Source organism: Cynara cardunculus (genome assembly GCF_001531365.2).
Source record: "Cynara cardunculus var. scolymus isolate 2C chromosome LG 5, CcrdV1, whole genome shotgun sequence".
NCBI classification, from domain to species: Eukaryota; Viridiplantae; Streptophyta; class Magnoliopsida; order Asterales; family Asteraceae; genus Cynara; species Cynara cardunculus.
Window position 1 is genome coordinate 30,906,455 of NC_037532.1, and position 11,552 is coordinate 30,918,006.

The 11,552-nt window shown below is 36.6% G+C and overlaps 1 protein-coding gene across 1 annotated transcript; it reads right to left on the reverse strand.

Moving 5' to 3' along the window:
• Positions 1-445: 445 nt before the first annotated feature.
• LOC112512524 (succinate dehydrogenase [ubiquinone] flavoprotein subunit 1, mitochondrial) lies at positions 446-11,150 on the reverse strand. The gene is made up of 16 exons (XM_025118529.1): positions 10,962-11,150; positions 10,525-10,692; positions 7,463-7,550; positions 7,067-7,213; positions 6,837-6,977; positions 6,166-6,251; positions 5,993-6,085; positions 5,841-5,904; positions 5,607-5,750; positions 4,098-4,285; positions 3,819-3,993; positions 3,369-3,539; positions 2,539-2,608; positions 2,338-2,458; positions 2,208-2,245; positions 446-814 (listed from the first exon to the last, which is right to left on the reverse strand). The coding sequence occupies exons 1-16, from the start codon at positions 11,052-11,054 to the stop codon at positions 712-714; spliced, it is 1,890 nt and encodes a 629-aa protein (XP_024974297.1). The 5' UTR covers positions 11,055-11,150; the 3' UTR covers positions 446-711.
• Positions 11,151-11,552: the final 402 nt, after the last annotated feature.

The window sequence follows — 11,552 nt, forward strand, 5'->3', positions numbered from 1 at the left end:
ACGAAAGGAGTATTTCTATAAATATGAGAATTTGTCAAAAGTAAGTATTGCAACTTTAAACTCCAAGAATACATTCAAACACTATCCCATGCATCATGTTTCATTTAAATTGATTATTCGGATTTTCATTATATAAAATACCACATAATCACTTTCAAATCGCACAACAAACAACCCCAATCGTTCTAACCCGGAAAAAAAAACACCATACCATACTGAAACCAATGGAACAAAAGGGTGTTGTTGTATGCACGTCTATTTATATCAAAATCAAGTCAATTCATACATTGAAAATATAAAAGTAAATATAAAAGTAAGTTCTGATGCCAATGTATATGAGAAAGAAATTAGTCGGTAGGTAGGTGTGTATTTAGAGCATTAGCAACACAGGCATGCTAATGAATGAATATCAAGTTCAATAAGACAAATCTTATTACTTCCATGAAGCATAAAAGCTTAAATGAGGATTATAAACCAATAGCAAAAGGACACCAACTCTTCTCTAACATAATAAGATACAACAAAGGCCAAGTTTTCAAAAGGCTCTTCATATGCAGGTTTTTTTCTTTGGGGTTGCACCACAATTCCAACTATTTTTAATGAATGCAACAATTTATTAACAAATCTCTTTGCACTTTCAAATAATTTATTGCTAACCTTTTGTTGCAAGTCGTTTCTTCACCGACCGATTGTTGAATGTTTGCGAGATTGTTAGTATACGCGAGCCTTTGGAGGGAAAGTCTCAACCTCGTCATCCAGAGTGTTCATGTGAACCGGCCTGTAGTCTAGTCGCACCTTCTCGTTCTCCCAGTATCTGCAGATTCAATTTTGGCACAGTTTTTATATTTAGATGGTAATTACACTCTGTTTAGATTAAGATGTATCGACTTTTTTGTGTGTGCTGAATAAATGGTCTAAATGACATAAATTGTATTTTAGCACTCAGCAACACATTATCAAATTTTATTGTTTTAAACGATAGGGGTCGATTCAAATAAGAAGGCTAAATATCGTGAGAAGATAAATGAAAAAGATTAAGAGAAGATTCATATGTGAATCACGAAAAAAATTCGATTTTTTGTTTGAAGATGCATATGTAAATACAGATTATTCATATGGGTTCACATTCACATATACATCTTCAAACGGATTGTTTCCATGATTCACATATGAAACTTTCCTTCACCTTCCCAAATATTTACCCTTCTTATTTGAACCTCCCATTGAAAGATATGTATAATTAACATACAATCAAATTTAACAAATGTGGATAAGATGTTAATAAAACAAAAATAACATATTTGGCCAACGAAAACTAAAAAAAAAAGACGAAAGGGAAAGGATTTGCATAAATAGAAGAATGAAAAAAGAAGGGAAAAGAGGATATATTTCTAAAAAGATTGGCTGAATGGATAAAGGCACTTTAGTTGCTTAAAACATTAAGCCACTGGTTTAGCATTAAGTCATAATCAAACATCTGTATAACTTAACGGCTATAAGTCCATTAAGTTCATCAAGGCAAAATCAACCCCTAACACCCCGATGGCAACCTAGTAGGGTGATGCATTATTGATACAACTCGATGTCAGATATGGAGTTTGGTTTTGGAAGTGGTACAACGGCCTCGGTTTTTTTGGAACAAATATTTTGAGAATATGGTTGCTATGGTTACAAGAGCTATGGATGACTGTTTTCCAGTCATAACTTTTGCCCGGTTTTCTTCATATAAAGTGACTATTTTCCTTCGTTCTATTTGTATTAGTAAAGAATTCACAAAATATAATAAAATCCATACATGTAAGCAAATTTCCAATTCACGAAACCATGTTCAGTTTTTTTGAGTTCTTATAATTAGTATTTTAGCTGTAATTATTGGATGCAACACTTGTGAAAAATCCTAAACAATGACGAGTATGGTAATTTTTTACTCCCCCATCCCAAAATAAATGTCAACAGTGAATAAGCCATGCAATGTCGGAATATGTAAATTATTATACTTTTTAATTAACTAAATACAATATTATCCTAGATAATAAAGGGTGTAATTAATTTATTTATCTCACAATTAAGGGTAGAATTGGAAAGTAGGCAGCTACTTTTGAAAGTGGACACTAATTTTGGGACAAACTAAAATAGAAATGTGGACTCTTATTTCGGGATCGAGGAGTAATAAGCATCAAATGTAAAGAGAGGGAAGAAATGGTTACCCAAGTGTGTGCTTCATCCACTTTTCGTCATCTCTTTTCTGCGAAGTGGAGAATTTCTTATGGTTATATAAAAAGGGAAAAGAAAAGATGAAAAAACCTATTTTATAAGGATTGAAGAATCTAAACTAACCGAAAAGTCTTCACGGGCATGAGCTCCTCTACTCTCTTTCCTAGCTTCGGCCGAATGCATGGTGATACATGCATTGATCAAGAGGTTTTCCAACTCTATAGTTTCTATCAAGTCCGAGTTCCTAAAAAATTGTGTTCAATTTAAGTATTTGAAAGGAGTATACATAATGAAATGGTTAAATGTTGGTAGTTGTAAAAGTACCATATCAAGCTTCTGTCCTTCAACTCAACATCATGAAAGCTCTCCCATGCTTTGTCAATCAAGTTGCAACCTGCAAAACAGTGAAAGTGAGCCAAAATTGGATAAGAAAGATTATGAGACAAAATTAAAGCCACGTCAATATTGTTTTACTTAATCATATAATGAATTGCATAGTTGGCCTGGCTCAAATGATTTAGACTTGCCCAAGGGAAAAAAAGAGGCGCGGGGGCATTTGTGGGGGGGGGGGGGGTGTTCAGCTCCTCCCCATGAGTTTTAAAAAGAAATTACATTTTAAATTTTATTTATTATATATATATTAACCTTATTCTGCCCCCATAAAAAATATGCTGACCCCAATAAAAAATAGTCCAAATCCAAATCCATTTCTAAGCTTCAGATCGGTTCAATAGGCCTTCATTGTAGAATCTAAGTTGTTTCCCATCTCCATACTTTTTTATTCAACTTTCATTGTATTTCTATTTTCTGTTAATTATATTCCGCCCCCTATCACCGAAAAATTTAGATCCCTTACTGAACTGAGTCATACCGACGAACCCACGTCAGGGTACATCATTGAGAAGCGACACAAATTTCACCCCCTCTGGTATTTGTTTCACAGGTCAAGTAAGAAGAAGAAAAAAACATTGGTCCAACCCTTTTCTTCCATTTTGCAATTTTTATATTATGGGTCCTGTATCATTTATCTTGCATCATGGAGATAATACCCACAGAACGGACATGAAATAAATTGTACTAAGCAAATGGATCCATATCCTTGCCAATGTATTTATTTGGAAAAAATATGTAGTAAATTTGCCTGTGTGGTGTACCTTCTTCTAATGTCTCCTGAGTCCGAAAAACAGCAGCATTATTTTGCATTATCCGCTGCATGTTCAATCTGATCTTTGAGGTAGGAAGTGAACCATTTGAATTCCTAATCTTATCTAACCATGCAAGAGTCTTCTCTCCGGCATCCTTTTCTAATGGTTTTTGCTTCTCACCTGTAGAACAACAAATTGAGGCCATGCGATGCAAATTTTAGATCAATTATATGTGCGAAATTTAGGCTGCATTGACATGACAGGACTCGACCGCACAGGCAAGAGTGACGTAAGCGGGTGACAGAAATTGGCAAAGGTTTTATGGATTTAATTTGTCATGGGTAGTTTAGTGATTTACTAATCTTCTCCCTTCTCCCTGATTTTTTTCCACCTGTTTTGGTGGGACTCAGTCTTGTCCTGTCTCAGTCTTAATGTTCCACCACACGTGGGAGACCTTACCTGGCCTACGGATCTCTGCAACTCTATTTGCACAGGCTCGACCAAAAACAACTATGTCAAGAAGGGAATTTGCACCAAGCCGATTGGCACCATGAACGGAGGCACATGCTGCCTCTCCAGCAGCCATCAGTCCAGGAATAACTGCATCAGGATCATCACCTTTAATGGTAATAACCTGCAATAATAGAAGAGGTTAATAAGTCAAAAGGAGGCTATCAAATATATCTACCATTTGAAAACAGCAGGTTTGATGTTAACAACTTTAGATATCAGCTCTACCTCCCCATGATAATTTGTTGGAATACCACCCATGTTATAATGCACGGTAGGTAAAACTGGAATTGGCTCCTTTGTGACATCAACGCCAGCAAAGATGGCAGCGGTTTCAGAAATACCAGGAAGTCTCTCCTTGAGAACTTCCGGCGGTAAGTGATTCAAGTGAAGGTAAATGTGATCCTTCATGGGTCCTGTTAAAAAAAACTGGGGTTAGAAGCACATATAGTTGGTGAAATTCGAACAGTGGCATGAAACAAGGCCAACAAACATCATATTCTTTTTCCTTGTTGTCTAGGTAGGTTTCCAAATCATTTGACAGAAAAACAATTGTTCCAGAAGCACTTGAGATTCAAACAAGAAGTAAAATTATGTCTAGTCACCATAAAAAGAACATGGGGAAGATGAAGGAAAAAGGGGTGTTGAAGTTGAAGAAAAAGTCACCTAATATGACTAAAATGCGCCTGCAGTTAATAAGACAAAGGATTTAAACCTCTGAAAGTAAACATAGGAGACCAAAATACACTTTCGGTGCAATGTTTATGTTTGTGGTACTTCAAGCTGAATATTCCGATGAGCGTCTACAGCCCATTCAACACTTGATCTCTAGTCTAAGGATAGAGCTTCAAATATGGTGAAAGATATAAAATCGAAATTTAATCACACACCAGCTAAAAGTTAACCACCTATGCTTCTGAACAATAACACTTGCAATTCCAATCATATTTTAGCCAAACCAAACAATCCCAGTATATTCCGCTCGAAAGCAGGGAGGGTGGGATGTACGCAATCCTTACCTCTAACTCAGAGGGCAGAGCAGTTGTTTAAGTGAAGACAATTTACAGGTTTCTCAAGAACTAAAACTTACAGGTTTCTCAAGAACTAAGATAACAAAAAGGCTAGAACATTGTTAATGACATGGAGAAGTAAAACTCAGTTGCCCTATGACTTGGGTCCTATTAAACCAAAACAGTTGGCCGATTGAAACTGGCTGCTTAAGAATAAGTTCTGGTGAGATTAGAGGATATTTATCCTATAGTGATATTTAAGTGGCTACAAAGTCTAGTGACAACCACCATAGCAGATTGTGGCGTTGCTCAAGTGCAGACGCTTAGCAATGGAGCTACTGATGCGAGCTTAGCTTTATACAGCTGCATTTTGTTAGGTAGAAGCTTAAAGATTGCTCCACGTTCCATGTGATTTGGCCACATGTAGTTTAAACAAGTCATGTTAAGTAAAAGACCTCCTTCTGTTGCCTCTAGATCACCTGCTAAAAAAGGGGATGACAGAAGCATCATTCATTAACAGGTAGTAGCATCAGGTTCGCTAGTTCTTGAGTCCTTTGTTTCTGAGAGATCATTGTGCATTTGAATTTGAGACTTCATTACACTTTTGTTGGGACATTTTAATGTCATTATTGCAATACCCTAATGAGAAGTGACCTCATACTCATCTCACTAGTGCAGAAAATGACCCACTACAGGCAGTCGAGTTCAGGCTGGTCATGGAACATACCTACACCGCGACCTTCTCGGATTTCCATTGTCATTGACCTTGACACAACATCTCTTGATGCAAGATCCTTGGCTGTGGGGGCATAACGTTCCATAAATCGCTCCCCTTCACTGTTCCTTAAAATACCACCCTCACCACGAGATCCTGCACATTGCATAAAACAAATGAAATATATACTCAAACTTCAAATTTTATCTCATCAACACTGAGCACTATAATTCAGAGGGAACCAACCTTCAGTAATGAGGCAGCCAGCACCATATATACCAGTTGGATGAAATTGTACAAACTCAAGATCCTGAAAAAAGAAGTAATGGCTCAAAATGCCGATGCTACCAAACATCAGTTTGAAAACCATGAACATGATGAAACAAATTGTCGTATACCTCAAGAGGTAGGCCTGCACGTGCAACCATAGCATTTCCATCTCCTGTGCAAGTATGAGCAGAGGTTGCTGAGAAATATGTTCTACCATAGCCCTGAGAGAAAAATAAAAATGAGAGCGAGATAAAGATATAGCTGTCAATCTATGAGCAAGAGAAGTTTAATTGATATTCACCCCAGTTGCCAGGATTGTAGAAGAAGAACGAAATCGATGCAATGTCCCATCCTCCATGTTCAGTGCAATAACTCCTTGGCAGCTGCCTGATACAAATTGAATAATATGACAAATAAGTTCTCTACATACAAACATGACAGCATCATAGCTGAAAATGAATCTATTTAATGAACCCAGCCTGCAGACACATAAATTTTATTCATCTTTCAAAATGGCTCTCATGCATTGCAAAGAACCAAGAGGTAATCACAGGAGATATAAATCACAGAAAAAAGCTTTAATTTGCCTAGAATAAATAATTTGAAGTTTCGTGCTCATGAGTATTAGTAGGCAAATAAGAGAGAATTCTATTATGAAGAAAGGTAATCAAAGCTCACACCCAAAAAGATCACTGCAGACTACAGCTTGAATAAATTGTACTTATCAATCACTGTATGAAATACTGCTTTCTATTTAACACAAATTTTGATTCCCAACTTTCTTCTTAGGTCAGAGTGAACTACCACCAAAAAAGATCTGGCTACCATCCAGTAGCATGTATCCTTAGGTGATAAGATCAAAAGTTATTGTTATCTTCTATGCATATATCTGGCATATCCTTAACCACAAAAAATATCTGATTACGTAAGACACGTGAATTTAAAATAATGGGAGAAAGTAATTTGACATACCATCACTGCCCATGAGTAGATCCAAAGCAAAATATTCAACGAAAAACTGTGTATTATGTTTCATGGCCTGACCATACAACGTATGCAACAGTGCATGCCCAGTTCTATCAGCAGCACATGCACATCGATAAGCTTGTCCACCTACAATTATAATATGAAAGAAGTTACAGGCAGCCAGATTTCCTCAAATAGTATAGGCGACTATATTCCAACATCGCTTCATGTCACACCTTTGCCAAAGTCAAGACTCTGACCACCAAATGCACGTTGATATATTTTTCCTTCTTCAGTTCGAGAAAATGGTAGTCCATAATTCTCAAGCTCGATAACTGCTTTTGGTGCTTCTCTACACATATACTGGATAGCGTCCTGATCACCTACAGAAATTCAGATAACTTGTGTTATGATAAACAGAAGTGGTATGCTACAAGTTTTTTTCTTTTCTTTAAATATACAAAATAGAGCAAACATAAGAAGAAGAAGAAAACACTGCCACAAATTAAATAATCTATCAACACTAATACAAGTATTTGGTGCTTCAACCTCGATACTGCATGCAATGAGTTGTCTTACATATATATACTAGGAGTCAGGCTAAAATCTCAGTTTGTGAAAAGAGAAAATACCTAACCAATCGCTTCCCTTCACTGTGTCATACATGTGCCACCTCCAGTCATCCTCAGTCATGTTTCCTAAAGCAGCATTTATACCCCCCTGCATGTATTATTAAAAGATAAGCAAGCCTTATCACAAACACGAGAATTTAAAAGCTTAATACATCCATCTCAAGATTAATAAAATAGCTTGGTACATCAAGCCGAGCACAAGTGCACAACTAGACACTACCAAAACAATAAGGCACAGTACAGCCACTAACAAGTACTTAATTTGTGAAGATCTTATCACTAAACTAACCTAAACCTTGAACTTTTCGTGTTCCAGCACAAAATATCATATTTCCCATAACCAAGGTATTTGATCAGGAGGTAATACTGGGTTAATGAAAATTATTTTGCAGAAAAGAAGCATCTTCTTTCACCTAAGCATAAACTATCGCATCTGTTCCAATAATATGAGTGTCAACTGGCCAACGTTTGAAATTAAAATTTCAATGATATACTTTCTTTGGAAATCACAGATCCTGTTATCAGCATTCCTTTTATATTGCTTATTCTAACTTTCTGCCTCTGTTCTATGAAGTGAAACAAAAACAAAAGGTAAAACAAGGTAGTGTGACCATAGTTGCTATAATGTCATAGCAAGTCATAACAGTAGTCGACTACTGGGACACCATGGTGACCGCTCGCACACCAAGTTGTCCTCAAGGTAAAAGAAATCAAATTGTGCAATTTAGATATTGTATTTAACTTATTCAAAAGCACATTGAACAATGATCATAACGGTATAGCATCATAATAAAAAGGTGTTGCCGTTGATGCACATTGAACTACATAAAAAAGATGGTGAGTTTTCCCAATATAATTCATACAATAACACTCGTGCCAAATTTCCATACAAAACATTACCCAAAAACGTGTGATATTTACAAAAACTACTGCCATAATGACGTGCGATATATTGCGTTCGTAAGTCTTGGTTTGGTTATTACAATGACGATTTTAAAAGAAATTCCTAGTGCTAGTGTAATAAACTAATATTGGTGTAATAAACTTACAATAATAAACAAGAAACTTTTTTATTCCAAACTAGCAGGGTGGCTAAGAAATGTAACAATTAGAACAGTCCACCCAGGAGCAAACATAACAATGTGAAATCCCCTAAGGTTCCAGGACATGAATGGCGTCCTTCCATGCACTTCTACCTAATGCTAACTCTTTCCTATGAACAAATGCAAATCCCTCTCCACTTTCCAAGTCGATCTTGGTTGACTTCCACCTCTTAAGGGGCCTCTTCTTGGTACAAGTTTCCCCTTTTGAACAGTGCATTTGATTGTATACCTTGGAGATGACCGAAGCACCTCAGACAGTGTTGCCTCAGGTGCAAGTGCCACCCCAACCAACTCTTGCATATCTTTATTTCTAACTGTACGCCTCAGTGTATGGCACATCCATCTAAGCATTTTGTACTTACATTACAGATACCTTACATACATGTTGTCTTTTGTTCGCCCAACATTGTCACATTGTCACATAAATACTAATAGATCTTACTGCCATCTCGAATCTCTATTAAATTTTCTAAAACGATTGGAACTACTTTTCAGTCTTAATGGGAGTACGGGGCATGTCAGTAGCACAAGAATCCTTGAACTTGTTGCCATTTCAATCATTCTGCTCCTCTTATGATTTTCTCCTGAATTTGAAGCCTTGAATTGATTTGCAGTAAGAAAAAAATATATTTCCTAGTGGTGATTCACATGGCATCATCAAATGATACTAGTCTTGGATAAGAAAGTACAGCACACTAGAACACCCTTGTTGACGATACTTTACCCCCATAGCATCTAAGGTTCCTCAAACTGTAGCACAGGGACAAAAGGTTGATCTGATGAGTGAAAGCCCCCTATTTTAAGAAATTAGGTGGCTTTTTCCCTACCATTTCTTCGTAGTGATTGATGCAATGATGCCTATATGAATTTCGATGATGCTAGCAGCGAGAATATTTTTGTAGCTCGTCCTTGTTAGTCAGTAATTTTTCTCTTCTGCTTCTACTATTGAGTGAAAGCCCCCAAGAAAACTTTATCACTTCTCATCATTTTTGGCAATGATGTAAAAAACAAAAGATACCCTTCTAAATCACTTCTTGTCTGGCAATTCTTATGCATCTTCAGCTTCCATATCAACACAGGTGAAGTTGTGCTTCATATACTCCATTTTCTTTTAGTAAAATCTAAAGCCTTTGAATTCAAAGTGCTTCAAACCTCCAACTTTGCATCCAGCATCTTGTCTAGTCTTGTCAACCAACATTATATCGATGGCTAAGAGCATGGAAAATGTCATATCACTTTTCGTCTTCTGTAAGCTGATCTTCAACGTCACTTGATGTCTAAAGTGAACTTTAATGCTCTAATATCTAATAATCATCTAGCATATCATATACATGGCTTATGATGCACATTTAGAGTTGAGATAATCAAATATTGTGACCAATGGTAACTAATACACACACGCAAAGTATTGAGTACAACCAACTATGTATAGAGCCACACAAACACATATTGACATATAAATATGCAGCAATCAATGGGGACACCTTTGGATAGGACATATACACATACGTATCACATATAGTCATAGCAAACTTTTGAGGTGATAATTGAGCATACAAGTATACAACCACATTCAAGCTGCTCTCCTTCTCTTCTCCTCTTCCTCTTTCTCTCTTTTTGCCTCTCTCCACTAGTGTGATTAGGGATCTTTTACCTCTTTTACTTTCTAAGCCACCCTTGGTTAGGTTCATGCCATTGAGCCTCAAATTGCCGTTTTTTTACCAACCCTAATTTCTCAAAACAGGCTAGCACTTCGCCATGAGTTCTCAAGGCAATCCAAGCCCAGCGCTGTTGGGCCATGGAAAAGTAACAACTATGAGTGTGATCACATGAATCCTATAAGGTGTCATTTGGCTTCTTTTCATTCACTAAAGTTCCAAACTTTTCAAGGTTAAATCATCATAACATATATTAAACCAGTAACAGAAACCAAACCCAATGATTAAAAGACCAACAAACCTGAGCAGCAACAGTATGTGAACGTGTTGGAAATAGTTTGGTAATGCAAGCAGTATTAAATCCATGCTCAGAGAGCCCTATAGCAGCTCGAAGTCCAGCCCCTCCTGCCCCGACCACAACAGCGTCATATGTATGATCTACAATAGTATACGATGACCGCCCTGTATTCTGTTTAAAACAATCGCAAAACAATTAATAAATACAGCTCCAAGCCTACTTACACAAATAAATCCAAATAGCATTCACAATTTACCAAAAACCTTCAATTACAACAACTAATCGAATAATTCATATACAATTAACCGTGAAAAGAGTTGCACACGAATAAATTAACAAAAAACAATAACTGCATGATTCAATCCGATATAACGTAGATCAATTTCAGTTCCAAAACAAAACCCTAAACTTAAATCGATCCAAAAAAATATATACAATACCGATTGGGAAGAGAAGAATCTTTGTGAAATAGAGTGGCCGGAGATGGATCTCCGGGATGGAATGCGAAGGCCACGTGACACAGACCGCCACATATCTCCGTATATGTATATATCGATGTATCTATACGTATGATCACTGTAAGCTGAAGCTGATTCTCTGGTGGAAGAAGGCTGTGCCTGTGCGTGATGCCGCTAACAAATGGGGTAGCGCCGAGAAATCGGAAAAGAGACGATTTAATGCTGCTGAGAATGGGCTCACAATTTAATTTATATACCACAATTACCCCTACTTTTTTACCTTAATTACTCAAATGCCATTATTCATTCGTCTCGTGATTCAATAAATATTAATGTAAATAGTAAATAGTAAATAGTAAATTACATATGTCGTCCCTACGTTCATATGTTCTTTTAACGGTTTTTGTGTTTTTTTTTTCTTCTGAAAATTCAACGGACCGTGCCTAAAAGGTTGCACTTTTACAACAAGTCGGGTCCTTAATATAACCATGGAGATCCGGTTGTTGATTCATCTAAGGACCAAACTATTAAAAAATGCAACCATTATAATATTATCTGTTAAATTTTCAGAAA